Genomic DNA, 16,887 nt, shown 5'->3' on the forward strand with positions numbered 1-16,887 from the left:
CACACATCACTCACCTGTTACTAGAATGCTGCCAGTTCTTCATGTCTGGCGACTGGTAGCCAGAAAGGGGGACTTGCTGGAGCAGGGGACTCTGGGAAGTGGCGTTTTGAGGTGACAACAACGGACTGCTGGAGCTGATCTCGGCAGGAAAAGGTGGGTCTGGCTGTGCCATGGCTGCAGCAAATAAGAAACGTTAAACTAGATTCTGTTTTTTGGTTGTGTGAGTGTGTGTTTGTTTCAAGGTAGCAATGCCTTTACTCTTTATTATAAGGAAACAAGTACAGACGCCTCCCGACTTACGCATATTCGACTCACGGATTCCGAAAGATACAATAATTTTTTTCGGGATGTGTAAAAATATCCGGACATTGCTGTAAATTAGATTTTGTATTGTGTGCACCTTTTTCCGAGTACAGGACATTACTGTAGTGCTTCTTCCCGCTGCGTGGCGCAGTGAGAGGTCACCCAGCATCCACCACGAAGAAGAAATCTGACTTCTACTTCCTGAATCGTGTGTAATCATAACAACGTGTACTGTATCGCTAGTACGCGAAGAACTTTGACTTTTTATTGTTTAATATCTCGTGCATCCATTCAATATGGTTGTTGTAAAGCTTAAAGAAGAGGCACGCAGTTTCCTTTGAAATGAAAGTGTAATAAGAAAGCTTGATGCGGTTGAGCAAATGGTTGGATCGCTTTTTTTCCGTCCACCTTTTACCACGGAGGAGGACCTCTTGACGTGCAAGTCCCAAAAGTAAGTAAAACCTCACTTAATTCATCTTTCGAGATCATATAATTTTATGAAATGTTTACTTTTTAAGACAAAACAATACAGGTTACCTATACAATCCTTAAACATACTTAAATAAACCTTAAACATTTAAAATATAGCACTGAAGCAACTTACGAACGATCGTTCAGAACCTAACTAGTTCGTAGGTCGGGCAGCGTCTGTATACGAAAACTAATAATAAGTGAAAAGAATAAATAATAGGTAGGTAAACACTAAAAAATTATTCAATTTTATTTATTATAACAAATCTGGCCAGATGCACATTTTTGAGATTTTATTATAATAGAACATCACTGAAGAAAATTCGCTTAGACACAATGAAAAGAATAATGCAAACAAAGACCATGTCTTACTGAAAAGATATCCTTTGGTCTGATGAGACAAAGATTTATTTATTTTTGCTCAGATGGTTTGAAGCATGTATAGCGGCAACCAGGTGAAGAGTAGAAACATGTTTGTGTCTTCCTTAAATCTGGTATACGGTTGGGAATGTCATGGTTTTGGGGCTGCAAGCGTGCAACTAGAGTTGGGGAGTTGCATTTCATTGAGAAAAAGATTAACTTATGCAAGTATTGAGAAATACTGAAGCGAGGAATGATCTTCTCCCTCCAGAAACTGGGCCGCAGGGCAATGTTCCAGCCTCACAATGACCCCAAATACACTTCTAAGATTACCAAGGCTTTTCTAAAGGGGCTAAGGGTAAAGGGGACGGGCTGGCCAAGCATTTCTCCAGATTAAAACCCAATAGAACATCGTTGAGACATCCCCAAGCGGAAGGTGGAGAAGCACAAGAAATGAAATATCCCCCAGCTCTGTCAAGGAGGAGTGAAAGAGCCTTCCGGTGGCAATTTGTGGGGCTCTGGTAAAAACCATGGCCAGGGGGGATAAAGGTGTTTCTGCAAAATCATATCGGCCACACAAAATACTAAACTTCAGGAACTTTAACTTTAAGGTGTACTCCCTTTTGTTACAAGGGTTTTAGCCACTTGGCTATATTATGAGGTTTTTTTGGGGGGGAATAATTGTTCACAACCATTTAAGCTTTACACAGACTACCTTTCATTGTGTCAGAGCGATAATTCTTCCGTGTTGTCTACACTCACCAGGTCCTGCAAACTGCTGCAACCCTTGCTGCTGTAACGAAGAGGCGTCACCGAAGGAAGGAGCTTGCGCGCTACCCAGCAACGTCTCCTGGCTATTCAGCTTGCCGTCTAACGAGGTCCCTGTGACGGGGACCGCTCCCGACATGGGGCCCCCGAAATGAACGGGTGAGGTAGGAGGGTTCCCCGAAACCAGGTTGTAACCGGCGGGAAAGTTGAACTGCACCTGCGCCGCGTTTGCGCCTTTCGGGAGCCTGGCGGCAACTCCGGCAGCGGGGGTGGTGATGGCGCCACCCGCGGGTGCAGCAGTGGCCATGTTTTGTCTCATCAGCATGACCTTTTGCTGGAAAAGCTGACGCTGGCGGTGCTGGATGCTGTACAGCTCCCTCTGCCGCTGAGCCAGCATCTGAGCGTTAAGTGGAGGCTGGGGACGAGGGACAAATGTAGCATTTAAGGCAGGCATCATCGATCAAATTTAAGGTGTCTCTATCGCTAAAAATAAACAAAAAAAGGCAAACTATTTTAGGCATTCACTTTGTGAGTTGGTTTTTTTTTTGCTTCTTTATTTAGAAGCATTTAGACTTAAAATCTCCCACCTTTTTCCAGTCGAGAGCTACATTTTGTTACTAATTAGTGCAAAGTACACCTGGTTTGATATGCATTTCTGAAAGAACCTAACACGTGATAGCTATGTTATTACCATGTTATTATAAAGGTAATCATTGGAATTAGTGTTAAATAGACCTAGTCAACCACTAAACAAATAACTACTCGAAAATCACATTGACCCAGCACTGGTGAGCTATTTTCAGAGCAGGTCCACGAGCACCTCAGCTTAGTTCTTAGGGGGCTCCCTTGTTCCCGTGGGCAAAATGAGGGAGATCCACGATTTAAAAACAGCTGAACTCACAGAGTCTTTGTTACTTTTGCATTTGATTTAAATCAGTGGTCCCCAACCAGACGGGTTTAATGTCTGACAGTATTCTCGCATCCTGGCCCAATAATATCATAATTACAATAGTATTTATAATAATAATATAATAATATTAACAATTAGGCTTAATCCAATGTGTAATCACTAGGCCACAAGGGATGCAGGTGACATGGATTAAGGCATTGAATTTGATCTCATCATCGCAAAATAATTTGACAACGTGAACTAATCTTTTATTAACAACTATGTAAACTCTGTTAAAAATACCTAATTAAAACAATGAAAACTCTATCATAGTTATTTTGGTCTTGTGTTATTAGAATAGAATAGAATAGAATATACCTTTATTGTCATTGTTACAAAATGGGTTAACATATTGTGACAACGAAATTGGGCATGACACTCCAGTTTTACACATTCACAATGAGGTATGAGCCAAGAAGATAAAGGAACAGAGAAGATAAGGTTATAAAACAAGGGGGATAAGGCTATAGTTATAATTTACATGGTATTTACACAAGAAATGTCGGCATGTGGGATGTTACATACAGTGTTGTCGTGATACCGTTGGTATCGTAAGGGTTGTGCAATATTGCATTTGGTGCAAAGTCATCATAGTGCAAAAAATAGTCAGCATATGCATTGGTGCAAACATAGACAACATAGTGCAGAAAAAAGGAAATGGTCAGACATTGTGCAAGGTGAGCAGTAAACGTAGTGCAGTCGACATGTGCAAGAACATAGACATGAGTACCATTATATTCGTATGAGGTAGTGTTGGCACAAGTTTTCAGGTTTTTGTGCTGTGTCTGTTTTGAGCAGTGAACAAACATAGTGCAGACAGCATGTACGTGAGTACCATTTTACATTCGTGTGAGGTAGTTTTTTGCAACAGTTTTCAGTTTTTTTGTGCGGTGTCTGTTTAGGGTGGTAATGGCTGTGGGGAAGAAGCTGTCTCTGAGTCTGTTTGTTTTTGCTTTGTGTGACCTGTAGCGCTTGCCGGAAGGCAGCAGGTCGAAGAGGTGGTGGCCGGGGTGAGAAAAGTCCATGATGATGTTTTCTGCTCTGCTGAGGTAGCGAGAGCAGGCAATGTCCTCCAGACTGGGCAGAGAGCAGCCGACGATTCTCTGGGCTGTTTTGATGATCCTCTGGAGCTTTTTCCTGTCTGCTGCTGTGCACCCAGCATACCACACCGTGATGCAGTATGTTAGGATGCTCTCCACTGTGGCTTTGTAGAAGGACACCTGCAACTGCTGTTTTAGGTTATTTTTCCTGAGCAATCTCAGGAAGTGCAGTCGCTGCTGGGCCTTCCCTACCACCGCTCTGGTGTTTGCAGACCAGGAGAGGTCGTCGGATATGTGCACACCCAGAAATTTGAAAGAGTGGACTCTCTCTACACAGTCTCCTTTTATGGTGAGTGGTGCTGGATTCCTGCCATTCCTTCTGAAATCCAGAATCAGTTCTTTTGTTTTTGTGGTGTTCAATATGAGGTGGTTTTCCGAACACCACGTTGAAAGTGACTCCACCTCATCCCTGTATGCCGCCTCGTCCCCTTCAGAGATGAGGCCGATCAAGGTGGTATCGTCAGCGAACTTAATTATAGTGTTTGTGGGGTGGGTCGGTGAGCAGTCGGAGCTGTAGAGGGTGAAAAGCAGGGGGCTCAGTGCACAACCTTGGGGGGAGCCAGTGTTCAGTGTTAGGGTGGGAGAGACGTGGGTACCGAGTTTCACCGACTGTGGGCGGTTGGAGAGGAAGTCCATTATCCAGTGGCAGATGGAGGGAGAGAGTCCTAGGTGTGCAAGTTTCTCCACCAGGATCTCCGGGATAATGGTGTTGAAGGCTGAGCTGAAGTCCAGAAAGAGCATTCTGACGTAGCTCCCCCGGTGGTCCAGGTGTTTCAGCACGGTGTGAAGTGCTGTGTTTATGGCGTCGTCAGTGGAGCGGTTTGCCCTGTAGGCAAACTGGTGGGGGTCCAGTGTGAGTGGCAGGGAGTTTTTGATGTGCCGGGACACTAACCTCTCGAAGCACTTCATGACCACAGGCGTAAGAGCTACAGGCCTGTAGTCGTTGAGGCTTTCCACTGCTGACTTTTTGGGGATGGGAATGATGGTGGAGGTTTTGAGGCAAGGTGGGACGGTCGCCTGTGACAGGGACCGGTTGAAGATGGTGGTGAAGACCCCAGCCAGCGGATTGGAACAGTCCCTGAGTACCCTCCCTGGTACTCCATCCGGGCCAGTTGCCTTCCTGGGGTTTATGGTATTCAGCGCACGCCTAACTTCGTGCTCCTGAAATGTGAGAGAGTTGCTGCTGGTTGTTGGTAGGTGTGATGTGGCTGTTTGTGGCCTACCAGCTTCAAAGCGAGCGAAGAACTGATTAAGGTCCTCAGCTAGTGAAGCCTCAGCCTCAACAGCTGCCAGGTTGTGGCCTCTGAAGTTGGTGATGTGTTGGAGGCCCTGCCACATCCTCCTCGGGTCATTTCCAGCAAAGAGGTGCTCGATCCTCCTTGTGTAGGCTGCTTTTGCTTCCTTGATGCCTCTCTTCAGGTCAGCCCTGGCCACCCCGTAAAGAGCCTTGTCTCCAGACCTGAAGGCGGTGTTGCGGTGTTTGAGGAGGGTGCGCACCTCGCTGGACATCCAGGGTTTTTGATTTGGGTAGTTTTTGATTTTTTTATATACTGTGACTTCATCCGTGCAGTAACGGATGTAGGATAAAACCGTGTCAGTGAATTTCTGGAGGTCATGGTGTTCAAATACCTCCCAGCAAGTTTGATCAAAACAGTCCTGCAGCTTGGAGAGGGCTCCCTCAGGCCACGTTTGTATTGTCCTCGTTACAGGTTTTGTTTTCCTTCGGATGGGGGTGTATGAGGGGGTAAGGGATAGGCATAGGTGATCCGAATTTACTAGGTGGGGGAGGGGGGAAGCTTTGTATGCGTTTCTGAGGTTGCTGTAAACGCGGTCCAAAGTTTTTTCACCCCTTGTTGCACAGTTCACATATTGATGGAATTTTGGAAGAACAGTCCTTAAACATGCCTTATTAAAGTCGCCAGCGATAATGAAAGCTACTATACGTTGTCAATAAATGATTTTAATTATGGTGTTCAACAACGTTGTACCGAGAGTAAAAATTGTGTAATAACGAGATAAAATCTTATGCCTATTCACCCACATCCCTAGTAGTCTATTGGTTAGGATTCAGCACCATACCACCGCTGCGATGCAGGTTTGATTCCCGTTGCATTTAATGTTGTGCAAATGTGGCTAATATTGCTAGGGTAAATTATTGCTAGGGTAATATACTACCGTAAAACCTCATGCATAACACGCAGTTCTTTTGTTGGTGAAAAAAAAAGTGCTTTTTGTATACAGTATTAGCAAAAATCAAAACAACTGTTTTTTCTTTCTGTCCGACCCTGTACCAAATGACCCACAGCCCGGTACTGTGGTGGTTTATGACCACTGCATTAAATGATGTAATAATATCTATTATTTAATTCTATAATTTAAAAGTAAAATCTTTCTCAGACTCGTCCATGTATGTCGTGCCGTATAGTTATAAAAAAAGGATTTTACAAAAATGTTCTTTACTATTTTGTATTAGAAAGACAACAATTTTATTTCTCAGACTGTTCTGTAAATATTCATTTTTTAAATACATTTTTTGAGTTTGAGGAGACAGAAGATATTTGATCTCAATCCAAATTAGACCATTTTTAAATGAACAAAAACTAAAGAATAAAAAGCAACTTCAAATTGATGGATATCGATTTTACACTTACCTAATTTTACCCTTAAATCTTTATGCTAATTGAGCATTATCTGTTTTTGGTCCGACTATTACAACCTCTAAAATTAGCCCCACCCCCTTCTATTACAGCTCATTTACATCTCAGATGTTAGTCAAGGGGCATGCACGTATTCAAGGTTTCCTCCTCAAATACGACTCAACAAGATTCTGTTGAGCTTAATAATAAGATTTTGACCATAATTTTGTTGATGAAGAACACAGCCCTCTGCTTGGAAAATATATTTCTATACTTCAATAGAAAAGGTGACACTCGAATGTTAATATATTTAACAGATATGGATATTTCTAAAAGGTCACTTCTACAAAAACATATCATTTTGACATATTTTTGTTAAATCTACTTTCATTCTTAATGGGATACTAAACACAATCTTGGAAATATGAAAAATATATAAAGCTTTAGTCATTTTATGTGACGGAAAATGTGACAAACCTGCGAAGGAATTTGAGGTTGTGGCGACCCTAGACGAATGGTCATGTTCCCGTGCTGGCCTCCACCACCGGGGAACTGATTTAATGCCAAACGATTCTGCAGCTGATGAGAGAACAAGTGGTGAGATATAAGCCAATCATAACATACCCAATAAATAAGTGAAAAAACAGAAAAACTAAGTAAAGCAATGAGGTATATGCTTTGCACCTGCTGAGGACCTTGAAGCCTTTGTTGGAGTTGCAGACGCAGCTGGTTGGGTGCCATCCTAAGCTGGGTGCCCGCTCCCTGCGGCGTACGGGCCGTACCCGGTCGGGGGCCAGCCGGACCAAGGAACGTTCCCCGCGGCACACCAAAGCCCAGTCCCTGCTGCTGTCCCATTGTGGCCAACTCGGCCGGAAAATGAGTAGGCGGCGTGAACTGGGAAGGGTAAGTGGGCAGCTTGGGGTCCACAGAAAGTGGGGTGGCAGTGACTTGCTGAGCTGGGAAGGTCTGAGGCATGGGGTCGTAGCAGCCACCCTGTGAAGGGAAGAAATTAAGCTCTGGTGTTGGATCCAATGTGTGTGTGTTAAGTGAAAGTAACCACTACCGTATTTCCCACGCTATATGAGTTGCACCCAAAAAAACAAAGTCTGCCAAAAGTTTGAACGTGTGCCTCATAATTAAGTTGGCCTTAAATGCAGAGAAAATTGGAAATTTGTTACCATATTTGTGCAATTATTCATCAGTCAATATATGTTATCGCTGACCACTAATGCATAGCAATGTTGGAAACGGGGATCAAACCGCCTAAAACTGGTAAGTAATGGTTGCAATAAGGATCGAACGGGATAGCAATGGTGAGTAAGAGAAGAGTCAAGTTAAGTCAAGTCATGTTATTTGTATATCCCTTAATCACAAAGAGTCTCAAAGGGCTGCACAGACCACAGACTGTTGCAAACCACAGACTATTATTACACCGTCCCCTGATCTAAAACCTACATGCGGGCAAGGAAAAACTCAAAAACTCAACATGAGGAAAATGAAGAAACTTTAAATCAACCACCGGGCTGCGAGGGACAAAACATTGGATGCAACAGTAATTTGACCCGGATTGCAGCGGTGAGAGCGCCAGATCCTATCCACTAGGGATACAGCTGATACATGAAATGGCATCTTATCTCATTGTCACACTATTTCTTGGTTTTATATATGTTAGAGAAAACAGAAAGTGATTGTATCACAGTATAACATTTTATTCACTTTTTCTCAGCTCAAACTAAGCATAGTGAGCGACAAACGTTTTGAATACTGCCGTGGGTTATTTTTTTTTTCTTCCCAGGCGACCAAATTACTTCCTACATCTGCCTTTCTCTTCATACTGTATTTCTGTGGTTCTCAATTTTTACAGTACCACGGCCCAACAATAAAAACAACAATTTGGTACAGTGACTAAATATAGTGTGCTCATTTCATTGTCTTCTGTAGCCTTGGTGCTCTAATGGATAGGATCCGGTGCACTCTCTGCAACGATCAAAGTTCGACTCCCGATGAATCCAATGTCATTCGGTTGTATATCAGTGATATATTCTAAAATATCAATAAATGCACAAATATGGTCCTTCTTTGTTGTTTGTGCAACCCTAGCCCATACTGTAGTTTTATTTCTGTTCGCCTTATAGTCTGGTGCGCCTTATGTACAGTAAAAATATCACAAAAGACTATTTTTGGAGGGTGTGCTTTATAATCTGGTGCGCCTTATAGTGCAAAAAATATGGTAAGTTCCAGGCGGATGCCACACTACGCACCTGCACCAACTTATCTATACCCAGCGCTTTGTCCAGCTCTGCGAGTTCACTCTCATCTGTGCCGCTTAGAAAGGAGACCAGCTGCTCGAGCATCGCTTTCTCGTCATTGCAAGCTTCGATCGTAGTTGGCGGGCCAAGGACTTCATCCAGCGTACAAGGTACACACTGCCTGCTCACAAAAGGCAATGACTTATTTATGGCATATTTATTGAGGCTCAATGGTGCCATCATACTTCAGAGAGGTAGAAAGTTAGTGAAAAATGCTAAGATAAACCGAAAAATAACCGGCCAAACAAAATGCTAGTCTGCAGGGAAACATCAGCACAGCAAAACTGCACATTAATCGTTTCATGATCAAAGAAAGATTGTTATCTCGCACTCTGATAGTAGATAGGAAAGCAAGAATCATCATAAAACTTGATATTTAATAGTACCTTTGCCACAGTGACATGGTCTCCGTAATGTTGTAACTCAATTAAATGTGTGTTTTTGTGTTTGGAGTGCTCACTCTTGGGGAGAAGTAAGGGGTGCTGGCAATGGCGTTCCAAGGGCATCAAAGGTCAACGAGTCAGACAAGGGCTGGAACTGCGAGTCTGCCAGGTCTAACTTGGCTGGAACTGAGTAGGAAGAGCAACAAAGTTGGAAGGGCACTTAGAAACAGGCTAATACTCGCTTTTCTTTTGAAAGCATAGTATAGCGCTTGAGAACAGATTGTAAAACAGCATTGGATTTGCAAAGGTATACGAGAACATCTGAAATAAATTAGGGATGAGTTTCAGATAAATTATTCATTGGAAATCAATTAAAAAGTGATTACCTTTTCTTACAGTTTAGACCAGATTAATGGCAGGGGAAAAAAATTAAATTTGACCAGTAACCAGTTTGAATTCGGGTTACGTCAACATTATTCATTATCCATTGATTAGGTTTCTGGTGTCAGCACTGAGATGCAAATGCGTAAGTTATTGTTGTGGATGTGACAGAATACAGTTCCATTTTCAGGGATCAGAATGGAGATTTTCATTTTCAGCTGAAATAGCCAGCGTCCAGGAATAAACCAGGGCGGAGCCGCCCCCACCGAACCCCCCCCCCCCCCCCCCCCCCCAAAAAAAAAAAAAAAAAAAACTTGGGTTTTAGGCAATTTACTTGTCCAAAACCATGCTTATATTTATCATTTAAGTAACATTTTTAGAAGATTAAAATAATTTGCCCACATAACTGATTTTTTTGTAAATACTGCAAGATAAGTTCAAATGCAGTTCAGTCCCTGCACCTTGTGCGACAATGCGGCCAATTTTTCTAACGGCCGCCAGGGTGCGCCAGAGCAATAAAGGAAAGAGTGAGACAGTCGGATTTTGAATTTGTTTGCTACGCAAGAGAAAAAGTGAAAAAGTCGGAATGCCTTTGGGGTTCAAAAACAGCGGAAATCCGCGGATCCGCGGAAAATTCTGATCCCTGCATTTTAGATGAACCAGGACGTGCATTTTCAGGTTAAGTGACATTAAACCAGCTGTTACCCCGAATTTAGAGTGAAAATGTTTTGTTTTTATTATGGCATACCAGTGCTTGAATTGAACGGGTTTACAATCTCAGCCTCGGCAAAAGGACTGCTGCCGTCCTCGGGGGCTTGAAGGAGGTCTCCTTGTCCTTTTCCTTGGGTCTGGGTGGGAGTAGGGGGACTGCAGAAATCAAAGGCAGACTGATTTTGGCAGCCTGATGATCCCGGGCCGCCATCATTTTTGCCTGCAGAAATAAACACAAGATTTGTTTGGTATCGTTATACTTTTGCTAACCTTCTCTCCATAGCACATTTAAAGGTCTACCTCTGTTCGGAGTGACAGGTGTTTCTCTCTTAACACTGGCTCCGCCAGACTGCGGTTGGGTGGGCGACTGAAGCCTTTGCTTGGGGGAGGGGGAGTGGAGCTGGGGAGAAGGGGACTGCATGCGGGGCTGGGACACTGGAGACTGCATCGGAGCCCCCGGGGACTGAAGTTGCATTGGGGTCTGGGGGGCCGGAGAGTGGAGTTGAGGCCCTCCGCCGGGGACGGCAGCGTCGTCGGTGCCTTGTTTGGCCACACTCACGCTTCTGAGGGAGTGCGGTAGCTGGACGAGGGTCTCTGTGTCGGAAGTGCTGCCAGATATCTGATTGGAGGGAGAAAAGCAACAGTTTGAATGGGAACAACAAAACAATAAAAAAATAATATAATTTATATGGCAAGACAATGAAATTCAAGAGAAAACTGGATTTTGCAGGGTTAGCCTTAAAACTCTAACAAGGACATGTGGCCAACATGACCTGCTCGCAGGGGAAGATACTGGGAATTCTGTATTACAGAGTGAACCTAAATGAAAGCCGCAAGCTCAAGATTAATCTGACGCTGTTTTCAGCAGCGTAATTTTCTGTTCTGTTCAGAGTTGTTTATGTCACATGTTCTCGAAACATGCGACCATTCAAGATGGCGATACCAAAGACGAGTACTTATTTATTACTGCGATGAAAGAAAAGGAGAATGAGGCTGCGTCGCGTAAAATGTACCTTCTATGCATTTAAACGACAGTGCAAAGGCAACCATTATTTGGAAAATAGATCCAGATCGCAACACAGACGTGTTTTTTGGGTTTTCACGTTAATGGAGAAAATTGCATTAGCTTATTATCGTTCCCCGAGGATTAAAGGAAACTTCAGTGACATCACATTGCCAACGCCAATGCTACAGTAAGAGAAGTAAAGTGTTTTTGTTACATAACTTCAACTGCTTTTCAATTCAGATGTATATACTGAGTACTGGATTTATGGTTGAAACAATTGAAGAAATAAGTACTGTTGTGGAAAAGAGCAACTCGCCATTTTCCTTGGTGCCCCACAAAAAAGGATTTATAAAGGATTTATTGGGCATTTATCTAACTTTTTAAAAATGTGTGAAAAACAAGAGAAGTATCAATACTTGGTATCGCTTAATAATAGAACAGGCTATAGAAAGGTATTTCCAATTTTTCAGCCCAATACTTGTGTAAGTCTGAAGACTTTGTAACAGGCATACCTGATTATTAGTCTTCTTCCCTTTTTTATGCTTTTTGTGTATTTTCACTTTTGAATAAAAACTTCTGAAACACCAAACTGTAATGTTACTCTAATTTGTAAAATATGTTTTTTGTCTCCTGATTGAACTCCATTTGTATTTTGAATTCCTAAAAGGTAACCCGGGGTTTCCGAATGGAATTTTCCACTGCCCCGGATAATCTGTGATAGACATTGATAATGGAACGCGGAAATAATGAATAATCACAAACAGCGTGGCCTTAGTCAGCTAAGGGAGGTGTTACCGTGGAGTCTCTGCTATCCCGGCGGCTGTCTCGCCGGCTATCTCGCCTTCTCTCCCCCACAGGGCTCGATTTGGGACTGACGCAAGTCGAGGTGGGGGTCTTGGAGGCCGGGAAGGTTCCCACGGCAGCAACGCATGCTTCCCCAGAGCTTCGTTTCTCCACCTTCACCCGAACCGTCTGCAGGCTGAGAGCCGAAGGAGGAGGCAGGTCTCCCAAGTCCTGAAAAGACATATCGACTTTCAGGCACCATTGTCAGTGGTTAGCTGTTAGCTCACTGCTTAAATCGTATATGTTTAAAGGGATACCCAAATTCTAAAACAAAAAAAAATGTGAAAAAAATGGTAGTTTTTTTTTTTTTTTGCACAAAATGTATATATATGTCATTGGTATATTCCAATTACTATCCGAGATCATGAATTTCGAAGACAGTCTGTCTCGTCTTTGGCTTCCTGAGCTCTGTTGTCAAGTGAAGCACAACAGCACCCTAGCAAGCCAGTCAACATATTGGTTTAAGTATTCACAAATCAAAAGGGTTTTGAGAGTTTTAAGGCAAGTTTCAGTTGTTTTTGTGGATAATGCATAGATGTTGTGTCGCAGGTGTATGCACCAATGGTACAACAAGTGGCGAGGGGCCAAAATGGGGCGAACTGGCAAAAATAACACATCGAGAGCTAAGAGGGGCTAAACCAGCCTGGACACAGCAGGCCAGCCGGCTGCTATAAATGGCTAAACGGGACGAATTGGCGGATAAAAACAGGAGGCTGGCTGACCGAAAACATGCAGTAGGCAGCTAGGATGGCCGCGAGTCAATGACAAAAAACGATTTTGGCAAACATGTAACCTGGGCTGGACTGGAATTCTTGCATTTACCTTCTCATCTGTGTCGAGCAAAAACCGCAAAAGCTGGTGGTCCTGTGGCTCTCTGGAATTAGAGCGCTGTAGCGTTGCACCCACGAGGGGACTGGTTGGTGGCTCTTTCTTGATCTCTACCTCATTTTGGTTGTCTCCGTCCTCTGCCGTGGTGGCAGTGGCAGAGGACGATGAGGAGGTGGTTGTTGTGGTGGAGTCGTTTGTGTCCTGTAGCAGCCGATGTAATATCTTGTGCCGTTCCGTCAGTGTGCTGTGAGAGGCGGGACACTGAGGACCGGGAGAGGGTTTAGGGTGAAGCAAAGAGGTGCAGTGGCCGTTGCTCGCGTCACATCCCTTCCCGTTGCTGTCCAGCGGCGGATTAAGTCTAGGATGAGCCAATTGCGTGGTAGAAGGCAATGAGGCTTTGATTGAGTCCTCTACCCTTTCCTCTGATCTGGACTGGGAAGAGGAAAACCCAGTGGGCGTCCCTGCTTGTCTAGGCAAGCAAACTTTTGCCCCGGCAAAGGCAGCATTACTAGCATCGCCGCCAGAATGTTGTCTGTTCAGTACGCCTGCTTGGGAGCGGAGGCCCGGCACCTGCGGGCTCCCTGCTAGTCCGGGACTAGCCCGCGACGTGGCGGCTGACATAAATGAGGTAGGGGCGGCTGTGGTGGGGCTGCTGAGAGGAGACGGACTGCTGCCCTGCTGCGGGCGTGTCCGGCCGGGCGGCAGGTAGCCAGCTGCCGTGTTCAGTCGTTGGGGGGATAAGCTGCTGTTGCCCGAGTGAAGACCCGTTGAGGCGGTGGAGGCTGAGGCGGCGGCTGGGCCTGAGGTTTGTTTGGAGTTGCTGCCACCAGCGAGGACTGGTGAGTGAGAGGGCACCGGGGCTAGATTGCCCAGTGTTGGCTGAAGGCTAGGGTTAGTGTTTTCCTGAGAGCTACCAGTGTTGTGTTCCCTAGGGAGAGAGAAACATAAGATTTCATATTTACATATGACACGTAGGGCAGCAACGATTAGTGAACAAAAAGCGATAGTAGAAGTAGTCAAAAATGAAAACCATTGTGGACTTTTGTCACTTAAGCGTCTGTGTCTCGAGCGGTAAAATACATTATAACATCACTTTTAGTCACACTATCATATATTTTAGAGTACAGAGAATGTTTAACTTTATCTCAGCTCAAACTAAGCATTGAAAGTGACAAACGTTTCCAATACGTGCGGCCATGCATTTATATATTTCAAAGTGACCAAATTACTTTCCACAATGCCGTTGCCCGCATTTAAGAGCTAGTGCATATTGCTGTATGCCGGAACGGGCGGTCCCTGTATGACACAGAAATTATCTATCTGCAGCCACTACATACGTCTATAATGCAGTATGCGCTGGCTCGTACCGTCAGAACAAACAAATTACTTCCCACAATGCCCTTATCGTCATTCAGTTCGGAAACCCTTGTGTTTCGCAATGACTTTACGAGTTGGCTGTACAACAGACCAGTTCAATGTATGACAATATTCTTGCGACTCGGGCCAATAATAACATCAACAATTTGCTAGGATCTGGCATACTCCACGGCACGATCTTGGTTGCATTCGCATTGCATTCAATCTAATGCAATTACATGCAATTGTGAGCAGTGATATATTCTGGATGAAAAATCAATGCTCAAATATGGCACTCTTTAATTTCATCCTAGCCCTTGCAGTAGTTTTATTCTGTGCGTATTATGGACCGGTGCGCCTTATATGTGAAAAGGTATCACAAAAAAATAGTTTTTGGGGGTGCTTCTCATAATCCGGTGCCCCTTATAGTGCAAAAAATACGGTACCTGCAAAGCTTACAAATCAGACCTTCCATATAATGGCAGTAATTTTTTGTATTTTGAGTACGAATCTGCAGTATGATCTATATGTATAAAATATGTATTCATTCTATCAATGTTCATGTGCTTATTATAATTTGTCACATAGTTAAATAAACTTCACGCTAAATTTAAGTATTTTTTTAAAAAAATATCCGATAATTCTACTTATCGTTTCAATAGCAACTCATTGACTTAAAATATTCGTTAGTTGCAGCCCTAATACCAAGATTACGCTAAGTTTCAAAACTGTATTCAAGTTGTTCCATTAATCAACTCACAAAGCCTCAAAAGTCAAACAACAGCAACATAAAAGCAGGAGTGGGAGACAGTAAAATCAAATTGCGATCAATTTTTCACTGGTGGTCCTGTGGTAAAGTGACAGCGCTCTCACTGCCACGACACCGGTTCAATTTTTATTGCATACAATGTTTTGCGACTTTGCTCGATTGATCGATTATTGAGCAAATACAGCACTACCGTAAAACCTCTTGTAGTAACCCAAACGTGCAAATACCATACGCGTTTCTAATTGTGTCCACTTATGTATAAGGCGCACTGATTTATGAGGTGCACTTGCAAATCTCTGGCCAATTTGGGGTTTTTAGGTGCACCTTATTGTCCAGGAAAGACGGTAAAAATAATAGTAATAACAAAATAATAATAATCATAATAACAGACTATTTATACGATATGCTTGTACATTATTAGTATTATTTTTATTAAGTTACGTTGTTTTAGCAAATTTGCTTCTTCATAACATGAGGTTCTTGTTACGTATTATCATCTATTATTATATAAAGCAACATTCCATTTTAATATGAAATGAAATAAAAATCAAGCCCCAGCAAAAAGAGATGATTGAATATGTCACTGATTATTGGAAACTGAATAGAATGGGGCTCATAACAAAGATGATCTAAAAGTGTGATTTTAAATCACAATATTGTTTTTCACCTTCCAATATTGTCATATTGCCCACCTTTAAAATAAAAGCCAGTACCTGTCAATAGTGTGAATGCCCATGATGAAGGGCTGAACGTCTGGGTTAGGAGGGCAGCAAAACTTGCAGCGGGTCTGAGCGCTAAGGGGCGTGCCGTCGCTCAAGGCGAAGCGGTACAACGGGCTGATGGCGGTGCCGTGGCTCATCACTGGGTGCCAACACCGAAAAGGGAACAACAAACCATCATGAATTGAGTATGTTTTATGAAAGCAGCACATTCTTTGTGTGAATTAACAGGAATGCATAATGCTGAATAAGGTCTGTTAATGAAAAAAAACTTTTGAAGAAAATATTAGCCAAGCCATGAAACATGCCTAGTTCTCACAATATGCTTTCATAAACGTTATATAAAAAAAATTGTATATTCTGTAATGAGCAAAAAATACATTGCCACCAATGGGTGGACTCTCACCCTCATGTAGCAGCTTTTTGGCATGGGAGGGCTCTTTGCCCTGTGGCTGGAAAAAGGCGTAAATGCACTTCCTAACCAGGTCCTCCCAGCCGGGCCGGCCAGTCGCCCGCAAAGCCCTGGTTTCGATGGAGATGATCTTCCCTGCGAGGACAAACACACGTCAGTTTGAATACATTCACACAGTGGTCGGCAACCACCAGGCTAGTGGTTCATTTGGTTCCCGGCTGCAAAGAAATTTTGGAAAGTGACCAGATTTTCTGTTACGTACGTCTTGACACATGTCACTTGATGTGATACTTCCTGCTAAATGTAATGCCAAGCTAGCAGAGTGAGCAAAAAACTAACTTCGTTAGGGAAGTTTTATTACGAAGTGGAAACGGCCCAATGATGAGACAAAACAAACCTGCGGCTACTAAAAAGTGGAAACCTCCCTGGATTTGCAACCCATTTGTCAACAAATCGGGTGAATCCAGCATGTCGGTATATGAAGATTAACTGCAGGAGATCGTAAAAGATGGTAGACTTAAACGTTTGTTCCAGACATCAAATCTGCTGTTGCTCTGGATGAAATACATGGTGGAATATCCTG

The 16,887-nt window shown here is 43.4% G+C and overlaps 1 protein-coding gene across 2 annotated transcripts in view; it reads right to left on the reverse strand.

Moving 5' to 3' along the window:
• The window catches only part of ncoa1 (nuclear receptor coactivator 1), a 78,390-nt gene that overhangs the window by 3,966 nt on the left and 57,537 nt on the right, over positions 1-16,887 (reverse strand). For both annotated transcript variants that reach the window (XM_088324488.1, XM_088324489.1), the window contains 12 exons: positions 16,299-16,439; positions 15,887-16,034; positions 13,043-13,976; positions 12,173-12,391; positions 10,672-10,990; positions 10,409-10,591; positions 9,357-9,465; positions 8,849-9,017; positions 7,272-7,580; positions 7,065-7,166; positions 1,897-2,317; positions 15-174 (listed from right to left, as the gene is read on the reverse strand). In XM_088324488.1, coding sequence (XP_088180614.1) covers positions 15-174; positions 1,897-2,317; positions 7,065-7,166; positions 7,272-7,580; positions 8,849-9,017; positions 9,357-9,465; positions 10,409-10,591; positions 10,672-10,990; positions 12,173-12,391; positions 13,043-13,976; positions 15,887-16,034; positions 16,299-16,439 — 3,214 coding nt within the window. The remainder of the gene's footprint in view (positions 1-14; positions 175-1,896; positions 2,318-7,064; positions 7,167-7,271; positions 7,581-8,848; positions 9,018-9,356; positions 9,466-10,408; positions 10,592-10,671; positions 10,991-12,172; positions 12,392-13,042; positions 13,977-15,886; positions 16,035-16,298; positions 16,440-16,887) is intronic.

Source organism: Urocampus carinirostris, chromosome 20, assembly GCF_059441175.1.
Source record: "Urocampus carinirostris isolate Australia breed hairy pipefish chromosome 20, RoL_Ucar_1.0, whole genome shotgun sequence".
NCBI lineage: Eukaryota > Metazoa > Chordata > Actinopteri > Syngnathiformes > Syngnathidae > Urocampus > Urocampus carinirostris.